This window comes from Artemia sp. Qi Xiang Cuo, chromosome 5 (assembly GCF_049724085.1).
Source record: "Artemia sp. Qi Xiang Cuo chromosome 5, ASM4972408v1, whole genome shotgun sequence".
NCBI lineage: Eukaryota > Metazoa > Arthropoda > Branchiopoda > Anostraca > Artemiidae > Artemia > Artemia sp. Qi Xiang Cuo.
In genome coordinates this window covers 30,613,913-30,641,898 of record NC_142798.1, presented here as the reverse complement: position 1 = coordinate 30,641,898, position 27,986 = coordinate 30,613,913, and the positions used below count along the sequence as shown (strand labels likewise).

The window sequence follows — 27,986 nt, the reverse complement described above, 5'->3', positions numbered from 1 at the left end:
AGATATTGATTTTTTACTAAATCTAAACCAACTAATCAATGGCTGAACAAAATATTAATAATTGAAATTTTGGTAGGTCTGGCCAATCCCCCTCCCAATTCGGAAATAACAGGGACAAGACGGCACTTTCCCACCAGTCGTTCCTCCCATCAAAAAAAACTTTTTAATTCAAAAAATTAAGTTATCTTATAAAAAACTGTCAGACTTTGTAGACTTAAGACTTCATAGAAAAGATGACAATTTAAAAAAATATACTAATACAATTTTGTAGTTTTTCTTACGATTTATTTCTACTGTCGTTTTATTTTAGTATCGCAAATATGGGCCCAACACAAACCCCAACCGAGAGTTGAATTAATAACATAAAAATAAAATAGTTTCTTAAATAAACATAGTTTTAAAATGACCAATAAGAATGTTAGAGACTAATTCTCAAGCAAGAGACAGAAAAGACAAAATCTAGACTAGAAATTCAACAAGAACTTGATTGCATATCGCCAAAGTCTGCAAGGATCCGTTGTGTTATTGTTGAGAGTGGAGCTAAATCGGAATTTCTGTCAGTTGCTTGCAACTCCTTTACTTCAGACACAGAAGAAGACGCCTGTCCCCGGTCGCGTAACTGGGCCAGTGCACCAAGAAGCCGTGAATTGGCGGCATCAAGAGCTTTAATTGTTTGCACTTGAGCTTCAATGAACTGCTGCTTATCTGCCATCTGATGTTTTTCCTTTTGAACCTCATTCTCTAATATGACAAGCATGAAAAGAAATTGAATTTTGAAATTGACTACAGATCAGGCTAGGTTACGGCCAGGTCAATATAAGCCTTAATAAATCAAATTTTAATATAAAAATGTATCTAATAAACCTAAAAATGTAATAAAAACAAATCTAAAGAATATCCAGAACTAAACTTGGTCATTTTATCTCGTTTTCCTCAACTCACCGACTTTTACCATTTATTCATTTATAACCTAAATTAAATATAGTTGTAACTGAATTATAATAATAACTGAAAAATAAAAATAACTGAAATATAAAATTGAAAATAAATTTTGAAATTAGTTACAAATCAGGCTACTTTTCAGATGCTTTTCTGGTTTCATGAAGGTAGCTGGCAATTGTATATGTGAGTAATTGTATATTATAAATTTTCGCTAGTCTATTTTAGTTTTCATACAGTTTTTATTTAGTTAGTTATATTTTCTCTACGCTTAAGACGCCTTGTTGTATACGAGGGAAATATTCGTTTGATTATTTTTTGTTTCTCTTCGTCTTCATTTACTGGCCATAGACCCGTTTGTCGTCTTTATATTCATTTCTTTGTTTCAAATCAGGCTAGGTTACGGTCAGGTCAGGATAAGCCTGATAATAAAGCAAAATTTTGAATACAAATCAGAACGCAATAATTACTAGCCCCCTAGTAGCTCATGGCAGAACATAATCACCCGTGGCCAATGCAACACTAATCTCTGCAATTTTCTTAGGTGTATTTACCTTAAAAGCCACAACACCTCTTGAAAAAAGCCATTAAATGAAAACAAACTGAAAACAAACCTTTCAACTCGATAAAAAATTCTCAGCAGGGGATTTCTTTATCATGATTATTGCAGTGTCATGAAGGTAACGATGTATAAAAGTAACAATTTTCTTTTCACAACCATTAGCAATTAAAATTTCCTAATGGTAAAACTTCACATTAGAAACGTTATTTCCTGTGTTTCATATACTTTCTGTGTCAGTCAGAAATATGCTTGGAAGCCTAAGACTGACAAATAGTGTAAGGATTTATTTCCCGGGTTTCCGAGAAAGGTTGAGATGGCTTGGACTCGTTTTGCGGATGAAGGATGACAGATTGCCGAAAATTGTCCTTTCTGGCCAACCATCAAAGGCTAAATGAAAAGCAGGTCATCCGCGTGTGGGGTGGGAGGATGTCATAAAGAAAGATTTAAGGGAAATGGGAACTTCCTGGGAGGGTGCAGAGGGAGGCTTTGAATAGATTGGAATGGAGGAGGAGCGTGTGTAGCTGTGTTGGTCTCTGGCCGCTTGGTGCTGCGTTGACTTGTTAGTAGTAGTAGTAGTAAAGCGGCTTATTCCACACCTTTTGCAGGATTGTTATGTCAGTCATAAATATACACTGTGATTATAAAAAAAAATCCCTTTTGTTGAATTAGAAAGGCCGTTACATATTAATCTAAAATTGCTAAGAAAAATTGGCGCAAGTTAAATGCCCATAAAACGATTTTTTTAATACGAGCTAACACCAAGTTTTTTGAAATACTCGATTTGAAACTTGACTTACAGTGGGACAATGTGTTGTTCTCTTCTAATTTTCTGCCATTTATAGTAATACAAACATGTGCAAAGAGATATTTAAATTTCAACCTGATTATCGTAACCGGAAAATTCTTTTGATCAGATAATAGTTTTTTTTCATTTTTTACCTAAAACTGAATTCCTGAAAAAATCAGACATTGAAAATTTCATGTAAATCTTATATTTAAGCTTGGTTATAAATTCTTTAAAAACAGAATGATATTAGAACCAGTAATCGATTCATAACAAAGGGAATTAAAGAAAGGGTTTTCTTGAAAACCAAATTTCATACGTTGCACGAAAAACTGAAGATATAATTTTCAAAAAAGAAATAGAAATAGAAAAGAGATAGAGGGAGAGAGGGAGAGAGAGAGATAGACAGAGAGAGATAGAGTTAGAAAGAGAGAAGGAGGAAGAAAGAGAGAGCGAGAGGTGGAAGGAGATGGAGAAAGAGAAAGAGGGAGAGGCAGAGAGAGAGAGAGAGAGAGAGAGAGAGATCGAGGAAGAAAGAGAGAGAGAGAGAGGGGGAAGGAGATTGAGAAAGAGAAAGAGAGAGGCAGAGAGAGAGAGAGAGAGAGAGAACAGAACACACATACGAAAAGAAAGATACTGTTAGTGATTGAGGGAGAAGAAAACCCAACTAAAATATTGAATTAAAACTGGTTAGAGCTGACCTGTTAATCATTGCCTTTAAATGCTCATCTCTTATTTCATTATCAGTTGTTGTTGAATTTACAGAAGACAAAGGAAAAGAACTTCCTGGATTGCTGACGTAGAGTTTCTCTGCTCTGCTAAGACGGCAATCCAGCTCTTCCATTGCTCCTCGAAGCTCCAAAATTTCTTGTTCATGCTGAAAAAAAAGATGTTACTCGCATTAGTGAATGGCGAAACCTCTCGATTGAAATTTATTAATAATCAGAAAATTATATAATTAATTAATAAAATAATTTATAACTAATAAAATAATAATAAAAAATTTATTTAGATACACTTCCTGCATTAAGAAGGCAGGGACTCGAAAAATATTACTTAACAAAAACTCCGTATGGATTGGATACAATACCTAGTTAGAAAGAAAGAAGAATACAAGACTTCAGATGAAAAACCTCAGACGATTCCCTTTCAGTCTTTGCTTTATTATTCACTTAGTATCCCCGTTGGGGGGAGGGATACCTACTTACTATGGCTTTTACAGCAACCCTTACATGGACACAAAATGCTATATCTTAAATCTTTCAAATAATTTAGTTGATCAGAATTACTGATAATCAGAAGAAAAGGCTACTAAAAAATTATTACAAAAGTGGAAACCGAAGGCCAGTTTGCTTGCAGGAGTCAAATATTCAAAATAATTGAGAAACATAGAATGGAAAGAAAGAAAAACATAGACTTTTAACAAAGATTGAAAAGACAGAGTCACTCGTTGGGGGGCTCATGCTAGAAAAGTATAGTGGCAAATTTGCTTGAGTTCACACCTCACTCTGGCTTGTCTATAGGCGGTTAATGAGTATTAAACGACAGTTTGTTATTCATTTTTTTCCAGGTTGTGTCTGTTTTAGTGTGGAATCAATGAATTGTTCCATTGGATTGCTCAATTTTTTACAAACTAAAAGCGATCTCAAATTTAACTGATTATTTTAGCTTCATCATTTTCATGGCGCAACTTGGCAACACTGACAAAACGTGGAACTGCAACAAAAATTTTCAAAAACGAAAACAATCTTGGGAAATCGGGTAAATGAACAGTTACAAATTATAACGTTAAACACGTACTTAATGAACGTACAATTATAAGCAGGGTAAAAATTACGTTATGTTACGACTGAGAAAATGAACTTTCATCTTTTTCAACGAAATATTAGTGCTGAAAATACAAACCTGCATTTTTCCTAACTCATTCAGAAGGAAATAATTATTGGCGACGTTAAGTTGATATTGCCTGCTATTCAGGAATTGAGGATAGGACGTATATCAGAACTTACAGACAAAATCCCCCTCCCTTCTTATTAATATAAATTTGCGAGAAAATCACTGGAAAGTTGAATCTTGTCATCTTCAAAATTTGAGTCTCGCAGTCTTACGCACAGGGGTTAACTAAAATCCTTATACATTATTCCACTTACAATTTTAAGTTACCACTGTTGCGACCGTTCTAACCCAGGCCCAAATAAGGACCTAACCATTAAGGACCAATAAGTACCAATTTTTATTGTAATAAACAACATATTGTATTACCAATGACGAGTTGTTAATACTATTTTAGGTTTCAGACATCTCCTCACCTTTTCGTTATAAAATGGAGGGGAGGGGGGCAAAGTTAAGAAGATAAAGCAAAGCTGATCTCAAACTTGAGTAACAACAGTTTCTATATTCAACCTCACGTACTTAGCATTTAACTCAAAAGTTAAATTAGTTAATTAGTTAATTAATTAAACCAGTTAATTAAAAAGTTAATTAGTTTTAAATCCAAATTTAACTCACGTTAGTTGTTGTATCACTTGGCTCAGAGGGCGTCAAATATCTCTTTCTATCAAGTGTCAGTCTTGATCCACGGTGGATGAGACTTGACCTAGGTACCCGCTCTATCAAATGTTCTTCAAGAGAGCTGTCGTCACTATCCCATTCTTCCTTGGCCATAGAATCCCCAAGGCGTCGCCTTGAAATTTTCCCAAATATTGATGTGCTTGGAATTGTCCCAGATACAGATGGCTCTTTTGTGAGTCGTCTCGGAAGCCTCTGTTTTCTTCTGTTCAAATTACCTTGACAATAATACAGAATAGGTACAAAAAATAAAAATGGAAATAAATAGAGCGGAAAGGAATACTGAACATATAAAAAGTATCAACACAGCCGTTCTACTCAGAATCTCAATACCAATAGAATTACTGAAACTATATATTTGTAACAGCTTTAAATGTTTACCAATGGCAATTAATAAATAAAATGTATTCAATTTTCTAATGAGTTAAGAGATAAAAATTAAATATAATATATAAACCACCCACCGCCCAAGCCTATAAGCACTTAATGAATAATATACATGGTTACGCCTCCTTGTGATCTGTCGCCCGTTCAGAGTATTGATTATCAAACAGTTCTTGGTAACGAACTGTAAGTATGGAGCGAACCGGCTCGAAACTCAAAAAACGGAATTTTGACTCTTTCTCACAACTCTATTTTTTAAAACAATAACAACTTTAGCGTAAATAGCGAGGCGTTGAGGAGGGGAAAGTCTCTTTCATATACAGAATGATTTCTGTTCGTTTTAAGTTTTAATGTCGCTCCTTACTTTCAGTTAAAAATATCTTGTTTTTTTATATTTAATTTCACCTTAGAGCAGTCTTATTCTTTCGAGATTATGTTATTTCAGATTTTAATTATCAAGATAAATGTCTTCCAAAGTTTTAGTTTTTTAATTTTTTCTTGAGGTCAAATGATGAACACCCTATAACTGCAATCAATTATTCATCATTTCTTTCTTCTTATTATTATCTTTTTTCATTTAATTTTTATTTTATTTTAGTGTATTTAATTATATGTTATTGATTAAATGAATTAATGAATTAATTGATTCAACACAGGTTATTTGACCTTCTAGTAGTGGCTATGTTTGTTTAATTTGATTTGCTGTTTTGTGAATTGACAAATAAAGGTATCTCTCACCTCAATGAATCTCACAGAAACCTGAAAATTTTGTTTGGAACGAAAGATTTTAAATCATTTAAGTTTTTAAGACTTTTTTCCACCATGAATCTCACAGAAACCTGAAAATTTTGGTTTGAACAAAAGATTTTAAATCATTTAAGTTTTTAAGACTTTTTTAGTTGTTGGCGAATCAGTTTTTTCAAGGTTAGGAAAAAGAGACTAATTTCTTAATTATTCCCAAAATAAGAGCGTCTCCTAAAAAGGAGACTAATTCCTAAAATAAGAGCTAGGTTCAGACAGGATATTGACTTGCAGGAAAAGCAATACTGCTATTCAGTGTGTATAGTTGATGTCGTTAAAAAAAAAAAAAAATTGAAAAACTCGATAATAGTTCAAATAAGTTGGATTAAATTATTATTAAAGTCCACAGAACTTCAGCCCCCTCGTCGTAGATCCACACTTAGTTCTTTATATGTTGTAGTTCTTTCGGCTACAATTTTTCAAGCAGTTTTTATTGGGAATAATTTTTAGGAATTAAATGGCACTTTTATGAAAACTGTTGAATTAATTTTTTTATAGAGGTATCAAGTCTGGAAATATGTTCCGCATATCGGTCTTTTAAAGCTGGGGAGGGAGAGATTAAGCAAGTTAACGAACCTTATTTCCCTAGAAGAATATCCATATCTGTTTATTAGAAAGTGATGAATTGCCGAAAGGATTAGACACAGCAAATGATAATATTAACTACTTTATCAGTGCTCCTGCTAAAATAAGATTTATCTCTGATTAAAATAAAAAGTCATTGAAAAACCCAAGGACAGCAGTCTGAGCCAGAACCAATAGCCTCACCTGGCACTGAGCCATATGAGCTCCTGCCAAAATAAGACTTATCTCTGATTAAAATCAAAAGTCATTAATAAACCCAAGGATAGCAGTCTGAGCCAGAACCTATAGCCTCACCTGGCACTGAACCATATGAGCTCCTGCTAAAATAATACTTATGTCTGATTAAAATCAAGTCATTAATAAACCCAAGGATAGTTGTCTGGGCCAGAACCTATAGCCTCACCTGGCACTGAGCCATATGAGCTCCTGCTAAAATAATACTTATGTCTGATTAAAATCAAGTCATTAATAAACCCAAGGATAGTGGTCTGGGCCAGAACCTATAGCCTCACCTGGCACTGAGCCATATGAGCTCCTGCTAAAATAAGACTTATCTCTGATTAAAATCAAAAGTCATTAATAAACCCACGGATAGGAGTCTGAGCCAGAACCTATAGCCTCACCTGGCACTGAACCATATGAGCTCCTGCTAAAATAATACTTATGTCTGATTAAAATCAAGTCATTAATAAACCCAAGGATAGTGGTCTGGGCCAGAACCTATAGCCTCACCTGGCACTGAGCCATATGAGCTCCTGCTAAAATAAGACTTATCTCTGATTAAAATCAAAATTCATTAATAAACCCAAGAATAGCAGTCTGAGGCAGAACCTATAGCCTCACCTGGCACTTAGCCATATCTTAGCCTAGTCCAGTGTATAGTCCTGTTTTAATTCATTCTTTTTATAAACTAAATAAAAAGACCTGACAAGTTTTTTTTAATGGAAGTAAGGAGGGAAATTAAAACTTAAAACGAACAGAAATTATTCCGTATGTAAAAGGCGGTGTCCCCTCCTCAAAGCACCCCTCTTTACGCTAAAGTTTTTTATTGTTTTAAAAAATAGAGTCGTGAGAAAGAGTCAAACTTTAGCGTAAAGAGTGAGGCGTTGAGGAGGTCTCGTTTATTTGTCTTGTTTATGCTCTTAAAAATAAGCGGTTCAAGTCTTCTCAAAGCAGAGATAATTTATATATTGGTAACAACAAAAATAAGAAAGATTAGTCCGATATTTTCGTTTTAAAAAGCTTTACTTAATTCCATGGCTTATTTTTGTGACGTATTTTTTTCAAGCTAATAAAATTACTTCTCATTTCTTGAGAGACAAGTATTTCAATGTTTTTGAAACCTGATGAAATCCCTCGCGAGAAATGTTGAGTCAGTCAAAAGAACGATGAGTCACAACATTTCTTCTAACTAGTAATAACATTTTGTTTTTCTGTGGTGGCAGTTTGGATTAGACACAAAAGATGGCAGGTGGCAGTTTGAACCAAAACAATAAGAACAACAAGTCTGGCTCTCACTTAATTTTGACATTTTGACATTTTGTTACCAATTCCATTGTTTACCAAGGACTTCGTTTAATGGTTTATTAATATTTAATCGTGATTTGCCGACACCAATGAAAATATTATCTTTGATTTTCAAACAGTTCGTGGTAACAAACTGTAAGTAAGGAGCGACCCGGCTCAATAGTAAACAAAACTCCGAAAAACAGAATTTTGATGCCAATAGATATGTCAAATAAATCAGATTTTTATGCTGATTTCAAATATATAAGTTTCATCAAGTTTAGTCATACCCATTAAAAGTTATGCGCCTGAGAAAATTTGCCTTATTTTAGAAAAAAGGGGGAAACACCCCCTAAAAGTCATGGAACTTAAGTGAAAACACAACATCGGATTCAGCGTATTAGAGAACCCTACTGTAGAAGTTTCAAGCTCCTATCTGCAAAAATGTGGAATTTTGTATTTTTTGCCATAAGAAAGACCACGGATGCGTGTTTATTTGTTTGTTTTTTTGTTTGTTATTTTTTTTTTTTTCCAGGGGTAATCGTATCGATCCAGTAGTCCTAGAATATCGCGAGAGGGCTCATTTGAACGGAAATTAAAAGTTCTAGTGCTCTTTTTAAGTGACCAAAAAATTGGAGGGCAACTTGGCCCCCTCCCACGCTTATTTTTTCCCGAAGTCACCCAATTAAAATTTTGAGACAGCCATTTTGTTCAGCATAGTCGAAAAGTTAATAAGTATGTCTTTGAGGATGACTTAATCCCCCACAGTCCCCAGGGGAAGGGCTGCAAGTTATGAACTTTGCCCATTGTTTACATATAGTAGGCCTATTGGTCATTGGGAAGTATACAGACATTTTCAGGAAGGATTTTTTTTTCTGGTGGGGGGGAGGGGCTGCAGGAGGGGATTACTCGGGATACTCTTTCCATGGAGGATGTTTCCTTGGGGTAAGGGACATTTCTATGAAGGGGGCGCCGGATTTCCCAGCATTATTTAAAAAACGATCAGAAATCAAATTAAAAAAAAAACAATTTTTTTCAAAGTAAGAAGCAACATTAGAACTTAAAACGAACAGAAATTATTACGTGTATGAGGAGGTTCGCCCCCAAGTCAATACCTCGCTCTTTACGCTACAGTATTTTTTAATGCTTTCAAAAGAGCTATCTATTCTAATTAAACGGCCTTTGTGATTCAGGGGTTTGTGATTTAAACAAAATTTTAACTTTAGCGTAAAGATCGTGATATTGACTAAGGGGAGAACCCCCTCATATACGTAATAACATATACGTAATAAAAAAACAATAAAAAAAACAAGCGATACGGCTCAATAGTAATTGAAACTTTAAAAAACGGAATCTTCATGTCAATAAATGTATCAAAAGAATGGGCTTATAATGCTGATTCTAAATATATAAATTTTATTAAATTTTATAAGTATTACTCATCAAAGGCTACGAGCCTGAGAAAATTTACCTGATTTTTGAGAGAGGGGGGAAAGATCCCGTACAAGTGAAAGAATTTTAATGAAAATCACACTGTCAGATTCAGCGTATCAGAAAACCCTATCACATAGGTTTCAAGCTAATATCTGCAAAAATGTGCAACTTTGTATTTTTGCCAGAAGAAAGATCACGGATGCGTGTTTTTTTTTATTTTCAGGGGTAATCGTACCGATCCAGTGGTCTTACAACATCAAGAGAGAGCTCATTCGAACGGAAATTAAAAGTTATAGTGCCCTTTTCAGTGACCAAAATTCTTTAAATGACTTCGATTCTGATATGTCTGAGGGCAAGATCTTTTCTTCCATTCATTCATTCATTTCAGTCATTTGAAAATTGCTCAACTTATGACTTTCATAAAAATAGATTCGACCTCTTTGGCTGCTCTGTTACTATGCCTTAAAAAAATAGCTCAGCAATTATCGCGAATTTTGGTTACGTGGTACAATTTTTCCATGGAGAAATTTCCCGTGGGGGGAGGGGAATTTTTCATGGAGGGGGACCTGGATTTCCCAACTTTATTTAAAAATGATCAGCAATTAAATCTAAAACAAGTTTTTTGTACTTTCATCAGAGATATTTATTCTAATTAACGGCCTTTGTGATTAAGGAGTCATTCTTAAAGAATTGGAACACGATTTGAAATTCACGTAAAGAGCAAGGTATTGACTAGGTGGCGAACCCCATAATTTACGTAATAAAAATATACGAATATAGAAGTTCGTTACACAAGTTAACTTGTAAATTACGTCAGAACCAAATTTAGAGAAAGCCATTTAGCAAAAGAAAAGTAAAATTAATGTGCAAATTTGTTTTACTTATTCAATGACGGTGAGCCAAAATAAAAGCTGCATTAACTAAAAAACGATCAGAAATTAAATAAAAAAAAAAGTTTTTTTAACTGAAAGTAAGGAGCGACATTAAAACTTCAAACGAACAGAAATTATTCCTGTATATGAAACGGGCTGTCCCCTCCTCAACGCCCCGCTCTTTACGCTAAAGTTTTTTATTGTTTTAAAAAATAAAGTTGTAAGACAACTCAAACTTAAGCGTAAAGAGCGAGGCGTTGAGGAGGGGACAGCCCCATTCATATACGGAATAATTTCTGTTCGTTTTAAGTTTTAATGTCGCTCCTTACTTTCAGTTAAAAAAACTTTTTTTTTTATTTAATCTGATAAAAGAGACAGAATTGTCACAAAAGACGATGATAATTAAGACTCACAGAATGATGAACAAACTTACATCGATTTAACGGGTATGTATCCAAATCAAGATTTGACGGGAAAACTTGATGAGGGGTATTCATATGGATCCCTGAATAGACCACTCTTGGATTTGTTCTGGGGGCAGAGGGCTTGAAAGACCTTCTTTCTGTTGGAGGAGTTGAAATACATGAAGCGGATTCCGACGAACTAGTTGATCCAGGCACTCTCAAGTTATGGTTCGGAACTAAAATATTAAGATTAGCGGTGATTTGAACACTAGAAAACTGAGGCCTGATGTAAATCGTAAATAATGGAAATCAAACAAATATAGTACATACAAAAAATGTCCCGTGGTTTCATCTCATTTCTTTTGCCTGGAAACAACGATTTTTCTTCTGATTGGTTAAAAATTTCGAAGTTTTCAGGGCAATACTACATTTTGTCAGTGTTGCCACCTTAAGCTTTGAAAATAAATCAGTAAAACTGATTCGTTAAATTTGACAGCGCTTTTGATAAAACTCAAGCATTAACAATCTGTTCATTCTCGAGGACAACTGTACCTTGAGCAGAATTTTTTTAAAGCTTTTCGGTACGACATGTTTTTAGCTTATACTTATTGTCTCATTACCCAAGTTTGTTTTGGTCAAATTTGGCACCCGCTAGTGACAAAAACCACATAACTGCATAGGCAGATCTTTTACATTAGTTATATGAATGGATTTTTTTTCAAATTAAAGTAAAGGTCGACATTAAAGCTGAAAAGAAAAGAAATTATTCTGTACACGAGGGGGTTTGCCCCCTTCTCATCCCGCGCTCTCTAAGCCACCAATGGCTCTGGAGGATCTTTATCCTATTTTTTTTTTATATCTTAAATCTATTTTTTTTTTTACCTTTAAGCCAAAGCTTCGCAGACCTTTAAAAACAATTCTTATTACAAGTCAACAGCCCTTATGTTTCAGTAGTTATTTTAAAGAATTGACACGAAGAGTCAAACTTTAGCGTAAAGAGTGGAGGGGGGGGGGGTAGCCCACATTTTATAAACAATAATTTATATTCATTTAAAATTTTAAAATCGCTCTTTACTGTCATTTGAGAAAGCTTGTATCTTCTTTTTTTGCTGTTTTTCATGTAAAAACTCAGGGTCACCCTCAATACGAGGGGGCTACCACCCTTCAAACCTGACTTTTATCAAAATTTAACATTTGTAAAGAATTGCTCCGACAAAAAAAGAGCTCATATAGTCTATTTGCTTTTCGAAATAAAGTTGGATTGTCAAAAATAAACTATCATTTTCTAAATATGAGGGGAGCATTGGCCATTTGTTTCTTCATGGTGCTTGAATTATGCATACATCCCTTATGCGCTGCAAACTTTATAAGAGAGTGAAAAAAAAAAAATGTATTTCAGGTATTTGGAATTATGGATCATCTTTTGGTTCAAAGATGTTATTTGCTACCCATCACCAAAAACAAATTCGTCATCCAAAGGTCCATTTCCACAATAGTTTTGTAAATAGAACAAGAAGATATAGCGCATTTTCAGAAGAAAGATGAAAAATATATTTAGACATATTATATACTATTATTATGTATTATAATATACTAATATATTATATTATATATTTTGTAATATAATATATTAGATATAATCTATAATATATTTGGCCGATTGATAGAACTTAGAACTTACTTCACATTTTAATTATTTTCAATACAAACTGAAAGTAACAAGAAAGCAAGTAAAAGAATGTGAAAAATAATGGTCAAGTTGGTTTATTCACATTTTATTTGTTCCATGCCTGCTTGGAAACAAGCAATGGAAAACAATCCGGAAAAGCTACCAAAATTAAAACAAACAAATTTTTCAGATAATATATTATTTAGATATATTATATAAATATGATTTATATAAGATGTCTTACATATATAATATATTATCTAAGATATCTACCATAACACACAAGCAGTGTGGGAGGGGAATCTAAGAACGCACTTTCCCTCCTCTATATAATACATAGATATTATTTACACAAGATATCTTATATGTATACTATAGTATTTAAGATATCTATTATAGCACGCAAGCAGTTTGGGAGGGGAATCTAACACCACACTTTCCCTCCCCCCCCACATAAAAATCCCAGGTCTTAATGAAATTTTTAAGTAATAGTTTTATACATTTCAAACAAATTTATCTAGCTTCAAGGTACCCAGAATTTTTTTTTCGGAGGGGGTTTTACTAAAAAAAAAAAAAAAAATCTGGGGGGGGGGGATTTACACAAAGAAACCTCAAAAACGCATACAAAATTCGTTTATGCCCATTTTTGTTACGTTTTTACGAGTCAGACAAACATTTCGGGAGGGGGGGGGTTGAACACCCTACCCCCCCTGAATAGGGCCTTGTAGTTTCTTTTACTTTTTTGAATGTACACCCCCCCCCCCCGCCACCCAAACTTAAGTCCTGCCTATATGCTAATTGACAAGAGAAGTCAGAGAAGCAGGTTGCTTGTAATGTGCAATAAATTTAAAATCTTACAAACGTTTTTGTGAATTCCTCATTTTTTTTGCATTTCAGTCATTTTCAGTTCGTATTTGTTCACTCACCATTTAGTGTTTATTCTATGCTGCGAAAATCGGATGTAACACTGAAATTTCTCCCCCTTGACAGGTAAGAAATAGCTGTATTAGCTATTTTATAATTGGCTTATCTTTAGATCTTATTTAAAACATGCAAAAACTTAATCGCGTGTTCCGCACACTAACACGTCCTAAAGACAATATCCTTTTTCCATAAAACGTTGCCTACGTCTGTTCTACCCCATCATTCTACCTATATTTCGGAATATATCCTAATAAAATATTCCAAAATCCCTTTTTTTCTTCGTTTCTTTTTATTTGTCATAGTCTCCCTTTACCGAAACATTTTCACATTTGGTGAAAATTTTCGGCGGGTGGGGGCGGATTTACGAAGGAAAAATTCTGAGAGAGGGGTGAATTTTTCATTTCTGAGAAATTGATTTTCCGGGGGGAATTTTCCAAGGAGAAAATTTTCTGCGGAGAAATAGCCCAGAACCACATCGCATATGTTTATAAAAATTTACATAAAGTTATTTACAATTTATATGATCAAATAAATTTAAGTAAGCCTAAAAGTCATTTGCAAAATACAATTTATGTGCTTAATTTTGAACTTTATTTACACTTTTTATGTTTATACAAATTTATTAAAGCCTAAAATTATCAGGTATCGTATTAATATGGTTATTGAACAGTCTTTCTATCTCGAAAAAGAATATAGCTAGGATTTGTTGGCTAAGTGCTGTGATTCTAATTGAACAAATGTTATATATCTCTTCGGGATTTGGAAGCAACGGGCCTTTGAGGTCTTAGCCTTGGCCTAAATTGTATAGGTTTATTTCCCGTAGAGATTATTCCCAAGTTAAGAGAAAAAAAAAATCGAAACTTTGAATGTTTCAGGACGTTTTTTACTTTTTAATAAAAATCATAGATAAAGACACAGCGGAGAGTATTCACGACATAGTTTTGAGGAATTTCAAAATTCTTACTATAGTAAAAAAAAGGAGTAAACAAATTGTTTAAATTTAAGAAATTTATATAAAACCCAAAATGATACCAGCTACAGTCTTTCACATGTGATTATATCACATGTAGTAATGTTTTAAAATGCATCAGCAAGGCTTTACAAGCTTTGCCGATCATACTGTACCGAAAGAGCAGTGAACCTCGTAGCTGGTTGTACGCCGTTTTTGTGTTTGCATATAACCATAAACAATTTTTTTTTTCTGGAGTTTACAAGTATAGTTTACCAACTATAGTATTGAATTGAGGAATCCCGTTATTTAATAAGATCTCTTACTACGCAGACAGAGATGAGAAAAAATAATTACCCATATGCAGTCTTTGTGCTCTAATATCTTCAACGCTATGTACAGCCAGGCCAGAACGACTAGAAATGCTTCGCCCAAACGTTTCGCCGATGCCAAACTGATATACTGGATTAGTAAAAGCCACTGGGTGGCGGCTTAAGCTTCTTCTGCCCTTAGTATGATTGTTGTTATTCAAAGAGTTGAGTAGAGCACTTTCTCCATGGATCCCTTGATCAACAGGACTCGAACTATTTATGCTTTGGTACCCAGATGATGCAATATTACTCAGTTGTGAGATTGATATGTTGCTACCTTTGTCTGACTCATAGTCTGGACTGTCATCAACATAGCGCAGGCCATCAGGAAAATCCAAGGTCGGGTGGCTTGATTCAGGTCCCTTGACTGGCGACATGGTTGGCCGAGGTAACGTAGAGGCTCTCTGCTCCTCATACAAATTTCTAAGGTGATCAGAGGCAGTTCCGGTTTCATGATACCTAAAAAAAACGGAATATTTATGCAATTAAGGTAAGATTGAAATTAAGTAACACAAAAAGTAATCAATATAATTATGCTTAAAATCAATAGTTCACATTTGAAATTCACATTAAAATCTGTTTTGGAAACACAGTAAAAAAGGCCTTACACATCTTACATTCTTCATCAGCATATCGTTTGTCTCAAATTAGATCTTCAAACAAGAAAGACTACTGAGTGAATTTCGGAAATATTTTCAATCTTAAACGAGGAATACAGAAATCCTGGCTTAGAATTCAATTCAGAAAAAAACTGTTCTTTTTAATTGTCATAACGATTACTCATCACAGGCTTTATTCTTCAGTGGTAAAAAAAAAGTAAAGGATACGGCACTAGACTCTACAGTCCAAACCTTCGGTGCTGGTCTCCGTTTCATGACCCTTCAGCCAGGAAGTGCAATGGGGGAGGGGATAAGGGCCAGCCATCCTGTGCTTTCGAACACTGCTCCTGCTCTTCAGGTACCGATTTAAAGCTGGGTCGACTCTGGCTGAGCTTAAAAAGTCACGCCACTGACCCCCGTTCCAAACCAAATAACCGGCCACACCAGGAATCGAACCCCGCCCTTCGGAGATCTCCCTTATTCTTTGGTGCCTCTATTATTAATTGGGTTACTCACATTTCAAGCCTCTACCTTGATGTCAGCATCTCCATTTGCCATACTCACTGTCTTCTGATTGCTGAAATTTCTTGCCGAATATCTGCCTTTTATGCTTAAATTATTCCCAAGAAACTTCGTTTCGACTGCTTTTACCTTACCAGTAACTACAACACGGATGCACTGTTTCATATCCTGTATGTTATGCCTTCCTTGAAGATATTCAATAAAGCTTGTAGATACAAAATTAACCTTTTCTATATTACCAAATATTCACATCACCTTGAACATACATGTCAAGATTTGGCAATTTGGCAAAATTGCCAAATTTTGGGAAATGACCCAGAAATTGCAGTTTAAAAACGGACTGAAACTGTACATAAAAATTGTGCATAAAAGAAAATAGCAGGTCAGCTATGGTTACGAGTTCTTATTTGAGTTCTCAATATTTCGTCTACTATCGCTGTTCTGCATTCTGAACAGCGTCTACTATCGCTGTTCAGCGATAGTATATGCACTACTATCGCTGTTCTGCCAGTTTAAACGTAAGCGTTCGTCTTGTCTTCTTTTGCTTTTCTTTCATTTTATTTCTTTCTTTCATTTTCATTTGCTTTTCTTTCAGGCTTGTCCTTTTTATTCTTTTCTAGGGCAGTCTTCAATTAAATAAACAAATAAACAAAGAGCTGATAAAAAACAGCAAGACAAAAGAAAATATCTTTGTTCTAAACACACTATCTTTTTTAACTCGCCCCCCCCCTCATCTTTCCGATCTCCCATTGTCCAAAAAAAATATCGATATGATGCTTCACAATATAAACATACTTCTCCAAGTTCACAATATCTAGCTAGCAATCACTCTCAAAATTTTCCATCATCCATTTCTTCATTCAAATATTTCAACATCTTATTGCATATAAAGTGCTCTAAAATATCATTACCCATGTAAATTGGACAAAAACATCCTCCTAAATAGTTTTATCTGTTTCCAAATGGAAAACAATTATCCCTTGCTGAAATAACCGAAATTATTAACTCCCTTTGAAGCCCCACTTAATGACATTATTCATCTCCCAAAACTGGTTTAACCTCAACCTAAACACCGAGAGGACTCCCAATAGATGTAACCACTCTCTAGGGCTATAATGAAAGAAAGGTTTAGGTGGCTAGGGCACGTTGTGCGGATAAAGGATGACAGATTGCCGAAGATGCTCTTTTTTCGGCCAACCGTCTAGGGCTAAACGGAAAGCAGGCCGTCCTCGTCTGGGGTATGAGGAAATCATAAAGAAAGATTTAAAGGAAATGAGAACTTCGTGGGAGGGTGAAAAAGGGAGGCTCTGAATAGATTGGGATGGAGGAAGAGAATACGTAGCTGTGTTGGCCTCAGGCGGCTTAGTGCTGCGGTGAGTTGTTAGTAGTAGTAGTGGTATTATAATTTAGTTACCTTGGCAAGCTTCTCTGAAGACTCTGATACTGATAACGGTCGCTTGCTTCATTAAACCTATTTGGTGCTGTGCAACTCAGGGAATTAAAGCCTCTGATTCTTGTCGAAAGTGCATCACTAGGTTGCCTTAAAAGAGTGGCAATATTGGACAAGCAAAGTTCAAGGTGCTCTAGTCGCACATCCCCAAGAGCCTGCAAAAAAAATTGCTGTCGTGGTCACTTGTGTTATATTGCTGATTCATTTAAAACAAATAATAAAATCACTAGTCAAATTTATGGTGGCTATAAAAAAAAGTTCAAATAGGGATAAAATCCTTTTGATCGACAGTGTTTCACAAACAGGGATAGAAATTCACAAAAATGCCAGAAATTAAGGTCTCCAAAATTGTGTATGGTGGTTTAAATGAGACAAAATATTTTATGGATTAAGTTCGAGGTGTCCAGGCTGTAAATAGATGTGTTTCCTATCTACAGCTCTTTCCCCGGTCAATTGGAATGGGAAGCATGGTTTTAGAAACTTGAGAGGGGGGCTCAATTAATGGTGAATTTAAAGTTTAATGTTTTTTGTAGAGTCAAAAGAGAGTAGAGGGTAAACAGTTATTGTACCAGTGTCCTTGCTTGACTTCAAACATCCCCAAAACCTCCTGTGACATCGGATAAAAAAAGTAAACCACTATGCCAATTTAGCCTTTATGGGGCTTGAGAAGGTTGCATCCTCACTCTTAGAAGTGATAATTTTTTTGTAATTTTCATTTTGCCTGGATTGTCATTCTAATTCATGTTCGTTTTAGTTTTCTTTATCCAGTCATAGTAATTTCTGTTAGTTTTAAGTTCGTTTATTATATGACTTTATTTGTACTTGTTTAAAGTTTAATTTTTGCAAAAAAAAGAATAATTTAAAAGACCCTAGTCAGTAATGAATAACTTTTTTGGAATGGAACAGAACGATTCCATTCAGGCTCACATTTACCAAAAGGCCCACTAGGCCCGGGCCTAGGGGCACACAATGCCAATAATATTTTATGTAAAATTACTAGCTAAGTAAATTACAATTTGGATTCAGTTGGATGCCAACTGTCAACCATAGCAATAAATAGAAAGGATTTTAATCACTAAACTTTTAAGCTTATGGTATTTTGGGCATCAAACTTGAATATTTTTATTTAGGTGCCTAAGCCGTTGAACTTAAAGGGAGATTTATCTACTTATGGCAATAGATAAACTTTTATTGCGACTATACTAGAATAAAAATAAGAGAAACTAGAATAATTAAGAATAAGAGAAACTAGAATAACTAAGAATAAGAGAAACTAGAATAACTAAGAATAAATATACTAGAATAAGAGAAAAGAAAGAGTCTTCACAAAAAAAAAAAAAATATCAACAGATATCCAAAACATTGAGAGTAGCACACATATATCCCCTAATATTTTCCGAGCAAATACAAGGGCTCGTGATAACACCGCCTATCGGCAAAGTACGAGTTTATGTACCTTCTTTTTCTTTGCATTTTTTCTAATAAACTTATACATTGAGATTCTATGCGACTCTTGGGATTCTATGGAAATCTCAGCAGTCTGTATGGAATTCAATGTAATTTTTCGCAATTGACCTTAGCTAACCAAGCTTAAACTAAATATAAACTGTGTTGGATTACACATTTACTACTCAAAATAAGCTTAAATTAGCAACTGGCCAATAAGCTTAAATTGGCAATTGGCAACGTGACAAGGAAAAATACAACAGGTAAATACCAAAAGCTTGCTCTTGCAGCACACTTTAAGGTTCGAGCAAACTAAACGAACATGAGAATAATTACAGATTATACAGCACGTGCTAGAACGCGTACAAAATTTGAGGTTACAGCATTTCAGAACGCATCCCAGCCTTGAAGAAAATCATAATAAAGTATAAAAGTATTTTAATACGAAACTCTTGGGATATACTTACTGGAAAATCTAAAGGAAGAAAGTAGATGGAACTTACATTACTACGGATTGTAGGAAAAACGTCAGTGAGGAGGGTGTGAAGGCAACTTAAATGTTTACCAGCATCGATGCTCATGTCAAAAGTGTTACGTTGTTTCTCTGACACCAAAGGGGTCTAAAAAGAAAATAATTATCTATTATGTTTATAATGTTAAAATTAACGGATCATTTATAGTTATGAAATAATAACGCTTTTTTAAGAATTATATTTCAAGTTAAACTAAAATTATAACTATTCAATAAATATTTAATAATTTAATAATCACCACTTATGCTTCCGGGGATACAATGCCCCCCCCCCCCCAACACGGCCCCGGACAAGAATTGTAGATTATGTTCTTCGTCCGTTGTTTATGTTAAAAATTTGTCGTCAAAAGGGAGAGTGTTTGATTCTATGAGCGTCTGAAAAGGCCAAGGGTATTAGGGTGAAACTTCTGGGAATGTTGAGGGGTATACTTAACAAAATCAAAAGACACTCTTTGCATCCATTCTATCAAAAAGGCGCATTTGCAATGTCTTAAGAACGGCTAAGGGTTTTAAGTTGAGACTTTCATTGCATGTTTGGGGATGTTCAAAAGTGGTCGAAGGGCAACAAGCTTCTCCCTCCCCCCCCATGTCTTTTGTAGCTTTCCTTCTCATAAAGACATCCGATCAAGATTTTGAAATAGTCTTCTTGTTCAAAATACGCCAAAAGGTCAAATAACTATGCGTTCAGGGACGACGTACTCCCCTCAGCTCATGGACAAGGGTTGTAAGTTATGGAAGATGCCCATTGTTAATAGATTAAGTTTGGTTTTGGGAAAGGGAGAATCTTTGAGCCTGAGTCTCAAAAGGCTTAGGGTAGTAAGATGAAACTTTCCGAAAATGCCGGGGAGGATAAAACCAAAACACGCTGTATGCAGGCTGGTTGTCAAAAGGCCAGAACAGCAATATCCATGGGACAGCTGAGCACATTGAATTGAAATTTTCAAGGCATGTTGATGGGGATTCTTAAGAGAAATCGAAGGACAAATACTCCCAACCCATGCCCTTTCAGATGACCACCTTCAACAACTAGGAATTTTGAAAAGCCATTTGTTAAAAATAGTCAAAAGGTCTAATATTACAACTCCGGGGATGAAACTCCCACCCCACCCACTAGGCATGGCAACTATATCATGCAATTCGTCCATTCTTACATGCAGCATATTTCATTAGGAAAGGGCAGTGGCGTATTTAGAGGGAGGTCAGGGACCCCCCAACATTCCCAAAGAATTTTTTTTAGGAGTTGTATGTCTTGTACAGTCCCCTTGATTTTTTGTTGTATACTTTGATAATATATTGGAAGTGCTGCACAGCAATAAAATTTATCACTCTTGACAGATGTTTTATTTATCTGCCTATGTCTAGATCCTACGCTTTTAAGATATCTCATACGTCCATAGCCAAGAATAGCCATTGCCCCCGTCATTCAATCCCTTTGCTTTCATACTTATTGTGATCACTTTTGATCAGCTTGAAAGCTGCGCAAGCTTTGTTGCTAGTATTTGACTCGACGTGACTCAGTGATATTTAAAAAGAAAGTGCGGTACATACTGACAGGGATCTTAATGACACAACAACACTGTCTACAATCTCTAACATTTTTTTTCAAAAAAATTGCATGTAGTTGATGAAGACGGTGCTTAGACTCCTACTGTTCCAGTTATTGAGACAAGGGTAGAAGGTACTCCCAGCCAAAGGGATTATCAATGAATGGCCTTTTTTTTATCGCAGCTTTATACACCATTTCCCTTCTTCCGCGTTTTAAATGTCCGAGAAAGATTGAACATTAAGAATGAAACAGATTAGCCCTTTAACAGCATTGCATTGATACTAACAGTCCAGATTAGTTTTTTTATTGGATGTAGATCTACAACTTTTGTCAACATTATTTGCGAACATAATATCCTCAACAAAAGTTCATATAGCTTATTTAACTTTAAGTTCTAATAGAATAGTTTACTTGTAAATCCTAACCGTAGCAATACACTAACTGTCTTAAATACCTAAGAGACGTAAGAGAATCTTATAATCTTTTGTAGTTATAAAGCGGCCGCCATAAGTCCGTATCTCTATCGGAGAAGCTATACTGCACAGGGAGTAGTTTTTTCGACAGTTTTATTTACTTATTAGTTTTAGAAAATGAATGCATTGGTAGTCTAACTGGTTTTTTTTTCAAATTCAAAACACATAGAAAAGGGATGATTTCTAATTTCTTGGGAAAGATGGGGTGAAATGAAGACGGATACAAGAACTAAAGTTACAGTGGATGTTTTACATCAAATAAAAATCAAATCAAATAAAATAGGTTAGACGGCATATTAAAAAAAATCTTACTAAGAGAAAAGTTTTCTTTTTAAATTTTCTTATTCAAAAGAAAATTTTCTAAAATGAAAACAAGACAGGGTCTGCTTAAATATGCTGAAATATACTGGTGGCACAAAATTGCTATGTTAAAATTTTGATTGGATGTGTTTGGAGGAAAGATGGGCGTGGGGGGGGACTGGTTGCTCTAAAATCACTTTTGACTCTTAAAAAGGCCACTAAAACTGGCCGAGGTCTGCCAGTTCATAGATTTCTGATGCTTGAAAGTTGGACTTAATGTGTAGGTGCTGGAAATCAGGAAAGGACTTATAATTTCCTGAAATAGTTAACAAGAATTTTAGGGCATAGTGACAAAACGTCATCGTTTTCAGAGCACATGGCTCCAAAAGTATTCGTGGTTGGTGTTCAGTACTTCAAAAAAAAGGTATATTCAACAAATACTGCTTCCTATTTGCCGAATCTGAGACCAGAAAAGGGTCATATCAGACGCCTTAAAGATGCTTTCGCTAACGTCAAGTATAAGTATAACGTTGAGTATAACGTCAAGTAACGTCAAGCCATATACTGACCTTAAAGATGCTTTCGCTAACTTCAAGAATCATGATGAAAGACAGTATCGTGTTACTGCAGTACGCAAATTCATAATTTTTATCAAAATAACAGAAGAAGAAAGCATCCCAATTGACCAGTAATTGATTTTGCAAGACCATACGGGAAGGTTTAGAAACCGAGAAATGTTAAGACCAATTGTCCAGGCTATTATATTTTGTGGTTTTCATTGGGGTCTTAGTGAAAAAAAAAGTGATTTCCTTACAAAAATTGTTGAAAATGAAGAGGTATTCAGAGGTTTGTTGTGATTGATGATGAATTGTGGAAACATAAAACTGTGGGAGCATTTCGAATCATCCGCTAATAGCTTGAAATATATATCTCCTCTCGTGCAGAATTATATCGTCGATAGTGTAGGCAGCGCCATTCGGGACGCAACTTTGAATAGAGCAAAAAAGCAAAGTGTTTTTCGATATTGGCTGATGAGATGAGTGACATAATTTCAAAATAAACAGCTTGTTCTTGTTGTCCGTCTGGAAAAGTGAGTTCGATTCTCCTTTCAACTTCCGTTTTTCTGCAGAAGAAAAGTTTAGATCCACTTACCAGCTGTGAACACGTCAATCTAGTGGAAACGGATTTTCCTTAATTTTATGGAAAAAAGTCCAGACAGCTGACAGTGTTGGGACACCCACCTTAATACCAAGAGGCCAACGTCACTTATTCTCTGGTTCAGACACTTCTCTATTTTACATAGACTTTGTCTTTTCCCCATATCTCGAGCAGCTATTTGAAGAACTCAATACGAGACTTATTAAACACAGTGCTACAGCATTTCAAATCCAACTTCTGTTCCTTCGCTGTATTGTTGATGCTGCATTAGCCAACGTTGTGACGAAGCTGCAAAAATATAAGCAGTTCTGTTTCTCTGAGACTTGCCTCCTTGCTGACCTAACAATATTGCAAGCGAAATGGAGGTATATAGGCAAGTCGCGTCATCACGATGAAGTTTCTAAACCTCTTGGTGCATGTGACAACCTCTTTTTTCCAACTGTGTCAGGGCCGTATCCAGGATTTTTGTTCAGGGGGGAGTTTTACTAATTTTTTACTTTTTTTTGGGGGGGGGGGAGGGGGTTTACTAATTTTTGACTCAGTTTTCGACTAATTTTACTGATTTTTACCTAGGTTTTACTTATTTTCGAGTCGGTCAAAAATTTAGGGGGGGGGGGGGGTCAAACCGGGTAACCCCCCCCCTGGATACGGCCTTGAACTGTGTACCCGCTCTTGATTACATTCTCTCTGATACCATGGCATCTGCAGAGCGTACATTTAGCACACTAGAGCAGCTTAAAACATGCCTCCGAAATCAGATAAGAGAGGGCAGGTTGAATAGTTGCCAAGGAAAAATGGTTAACTTTATTTCTGATCATTTTTTGCATAATGTAGCTCTACTTTTCTTTGAAAACATCTTTTGTGGAAAAGTTTTTTTTTATTTAATGCTATCAAAAAAGGGCGGGGAAAAGGCAGTATATTAGCAATCCCCTGTCAGACATACGACTTCATTCAGTATTTATAAATTTTCTTGGGGTTATCGAAGAACAAATTTTTAGCAAGACACTGGCTACTCCTCTCTTCTAGCTCTAGCTGCTCCCACGGAAGAGACACAGAGTTAGTCCTACTGATGCTGTAATCATGTTTCTTTATTGTAAGCAACACTTTTACCTTACTCTAAAGAGGGTTAAAGATGATTATACGGCGATTCCTTGGTTTTCAGACAAATGTAAATATAGATATTAAGGTAATACTGATTTAGAGTCGATTAAGCTAAACAAAATAGAAGGAGGGGCAGCAAATTGACAATCATTCAACGAGCTTTATTTGCTTTCGAATATTTTCTTGGAAGCCATTTGTTGCCCCTACCATGCCTGTCCCCACGTCATGGCATGCGGTTAGGCCCAGATTTATCAATAGACCCACTAGGCCTTGGTCTAGAGGGAGGGGGTGGAGGGGGGGGCAAAATGCCAGAAGGCGCAAAAAATTATCACTGAGTGATTTTTTTTTCGTAACAAAAACTGTACTGATGTGATTTATCGTCAAAGTGCCAGGTACACTCAGCTGCCGCGCGGCCTTTTCACACAAAAGTGTTTTTAAAACAACATCGGAATTATGTGGCCACTTAAAAAACTGTCAGATGTCTTCCAAGAATGAAAGCTAAGAGTTCAGTATCTCCTCTCTCTTTAGTCTCTTTCACTGCTTTTGGCTCTTCAGTTGCGTTCTGATCAGTGCTTCCACTATCCCCAAGTTTTCAGGGATTTTCCCGAAAATTTCGCAAAAACGGAGCGGCAAAACTGCTTGGGTCTAGAAACGTCGAAGTATTTAAATCTGGCATTTCGTGCGATTAGGCATGGTGATCATCTTTTTTATTTGAAAGCTACGTTTTAAACTCCTTTCGGAGAAGTTTAAAGATAGTCACATGGGGATTTCTTTCTTCAGCAGACAATCCTAAACATAAAGAACGGAGACTTGATGGAGACTGAAGCCTCCTTATGCTTCAAACAAAATGTTTAATTTCAAATCTTCATGTTTAGCATTATACTGTTTAAGCTTAAAATATGGAAAAAGAAAAGAAAAATACAGGGTGCGAAAGGAGGAATACTGTAAAACAATTATTGTGTATGCTGCTTTGTACTATTATGTATGGAATAAATACTTCCTGAAATTTCAAGAACGTTAAATAAACGATTGCAACAAAGCAATTCCTAATTGTGGCAGTGTGGCATGGCAGAGACCTGAAACTATGTAAAATATTCCTCATAGAAAAACACACAATGAAGTTTGCTGAAGAAAATTTCGGAACTAGTGAAAACAAAAAAAGGCACATACTGAAATTTGTTGAAGAAATTTCTTCATTGTTTCTGCTTCTTTCTCAAGAAAATCATTCATAAACTCCATGGAACTTTCCTTGCCCTGAAAACGATTGAAATTGGCAAGAGTCTGTAGGACTTTGGCCACTAGAGTCAAATTTCTTGAGCACCTTTCGCTTGGATACTCTAAAAAATAGATAGAGAGAAAACTAAAAAAAAGAAAAAAAAAGAAAAAAAATCCGCCACCCCTTTCTTGGATACTCTACAAAATAAGATAAAACAAAATTACAAAAAAATAATGATAAGAATAACAGTATATTTTTCCAAGTCCTCTCACTCTGATACTCAATAAATTGAAAAAAAAATAAAATAGAATTACAGAAACAGAAGAAAAAAAAAAAATCTAGGACACCTGGCACTTACATACTCAACAGGATAAAATTCAAAATAAAAAAAGAAAAACTTGAATTTTCCATGCACTTCCCACTTGAATATTCAAATAAGATAAAAATACAATGAATGTTTTTTTCATACAATATTCTAATAATATTCAGAATATCCAAATAATGAAAATTTAATTGAAATAAGAATGTGAAACGGAATAGAGACAAGTAGCCTTTCCCGAGCAGTTCTCAACATGAAATGCAATGCAGTAGTGCACTTTTCGGTAGCAACTCCAAAAAAAAAAAAAAAAAAAAAAAAAAAAAAAAAAAAAAAAAAAAAAAAAACGTGAGTGAAAAATTATCAAAAAAATGACCTAAATGCATTTGCCATAAAACACCTTGAAGATGTGGTTCTTTTTTGAAGAATATGTTGTCTTTGGGAATCAAAATATTGCTAATGTGCCGAACAAAAAGAGTTACCATACTTAGCTAATTAGTTTCACTAATTAATTTTCACAGCTCAACGTGAGATCACTGATGAAAATATTGTAGTGCCCTAAAAATTTCCTAATTTTGAAACAGCCAAATAAAAATCCTTAGAAAACCGTTGTTTTCCGGCAAGAATAGAACTAGGATGCTTCAAGAAAGCAAATGGATTTGTCGATGATGCTTTCTTCGGGAACTCTACCTTTAGTTTGTATACCAAACCGAGTTACTGAGACGCATGCGTCTCTTATTGAGGATATTGTTTCGTCACTAGATGTCTTAGATAATTCGGTGCTGGTTAGTGATATTTCTGATCATTTTCCCGCTATTTCCCGATATAACAGTGCTGATCAGGGGCAGCGTATAGCATCTCCATCTAATCTCCCATTTTTCCGTTTTAGTGATACTGAGCCTACTTAATTCTCGTCTGACAGATCGGCCATGTTATGACTGACCAGTTTGGTTTCTAAACCGGATTTTAACTGCTCTGTTGGTATTTTTTATGATTTAGTGAAAGAAAGTATCCTAAAAGTTTGCCATCAGAGTCCAGCACCTCATACTTCAAAAATCATAGCACCACTGAATCCTGGATGACTCCAGGTCTTCATAAAAGGTGGGAAAGGGAAAATTATTTGTGGAAGCTTTACAAGGCTTCATCATCTGCAGCTCATCATCAACGATTCAAGGCCTATAAGAGTATATTTAATTATTTGTGTCGGAAGGCCAAGTCTCAGTATTATCATAGGAAATTTTTCACTATGGAAAGGACATTAGGAAGACATGGTATATAATTAATTTGGTTTTTAGAACTACTCCCCCTCTGCCTTCAGTTCCAACAACACTGATAGTCGATGGTAACCTGTCCAAGGAGAAGAAGATGTTCAGCTATAGCTTACTTCTTATTTTGCTAATATAGGGAAGGCGACTGCTTCATGTGCAAGCTCTGCAACTTCTTATAGTGACTTCAGAGCCGACCTTGGACCCTCATGTTTAAAGTCAATGGTTTTGAACTCTGTTTCTGAGTTTGAGGTAGCTAGTATCGTCAATACTCTTAAAGGATCATCGTCTTCAGGGCCTGTAAGAGTTCGATTACGAGATTACAAAAATATGGATTACGAGAATTCAAGATTCTAACAATTCTTCACGACATGCCTCTGGTCTTAGTAATGGCAGCTTCTCCCACAAAATATAGTTAAATCAATCCTTAAAATGTTTAAATTTCACCTTTTCTAAAAAAAAAACACATTATTAGCTCATATCATTTTTAAAAACGCATACCACAGACGAATTATGTTGAAAAAAACGATAAATTTTAAAATACAGATTTCTAGGGGGGAGGGGGGTGTCTGAAGTACTGCAAATAAGAAAAAAATGACACGACAAACATATTAGAAATAATAATTAGAATCTGGAGAGAAATTGGGGATAAAATTACTAGACGACACTAATACAAACTTTATCTTAGAGAAATAAGTTGATGAACCAATTTTTAGATTAAGATATAATAAAATAATATAGATAAGAGAAAATTTATTAATAGATAAAAATCAGAAATAAAATAATCATTAGTAGATTATTCGAGAATTACTGCCAATAGTTGAAAAACCAGGGGGAATTAAGCAAATATGTTGAAATTGATGTTAGTTTCTTCCTGTTCTAATGGAAAGTTTTAAGTTTCTGTTATCTTTGACGTTTGGCGTTATCCTTTGATTTCGTTCTACGTGTTCTTAGTTTCAGTGACCTATGTTTTGACTCAGCATGAATCTGAAAATCAATATTATCCAAAAAATGAGCTTCGTCACCAGATTCCATACTTCTATACGTCTTAAGCTATTTTAAAATCAGCCATGTTTTAGAAGTACCCAAGCAGTACCGTGGAAAGAGGTAACTTTTAACGTTACAGATAACGTGATAACAAATCATTAACGAACAATCAGAGCTCTCTTTTAGAAAACAGTGGAACTGCCGGATTGGACTTGCTGCTAGATTATTGGTAGATGTCGCTTTAATCAGTTAATATTTCTTGGTACCATGATTAGACGAAATGTTATAAGACAAAATATTACATAAAAGATATTTTCTACAGA

At 35.1% G+C, this 27,986-nt stretch overlaps 2 protein-coding genes across 2 annotated transcripts in view; both read right to left on the bottom strand.

The window, feature by feature from the left end:
- Positions 1 to 472: 472 nt before the first annotated feature.
- Positions 473 to 26,922, bottom strand: LOC148952026 (uncharacterized). The gene is made up of 9 exons (XM_089089122.1): positions 26,796 to 26,922; positions 25,050 to 25,216; positions 19,273 to 19,389; positions 17,288 to 17,478; positions 14,739 to 15,211; positions 10,869 to 11,075; positions 4,794 to 5,071; positions 2,973 to 3,162; positions 473 to 741 (listed from the first exon to the last, which is right to left on the bottom strand). Exons 2-9 carry the CDS (start codon positions 25,116 to 25,118, stop codon positions 473 to 475), a joined length of 1,794 nt encoding a protein of 597 aa, XP_088945248.1. The 5' UTR covers positions 25,119 to 25,216; positions 26,796 to 26,922.
- LOC148952023 (uncharacterized) overlaps positions 26,838 to 27,986 on the bottom strand; it is a 109,874-nt gene continuing 108,725 nt past the window's right edge. Inside the window, exon 5 of the mRNA XM_089088807.1 lies at positions 26,838 to 26,974. Within this exon, the coding sequence (XP_088944933.1) occupies positions 26,968 to 26,974 (7 nt within the window). The 3' untranslated portion in view covers positions 26,838 to 26,967. The remainder of the gene's footprint in view (positions 26,975 to 27,986) is intronic.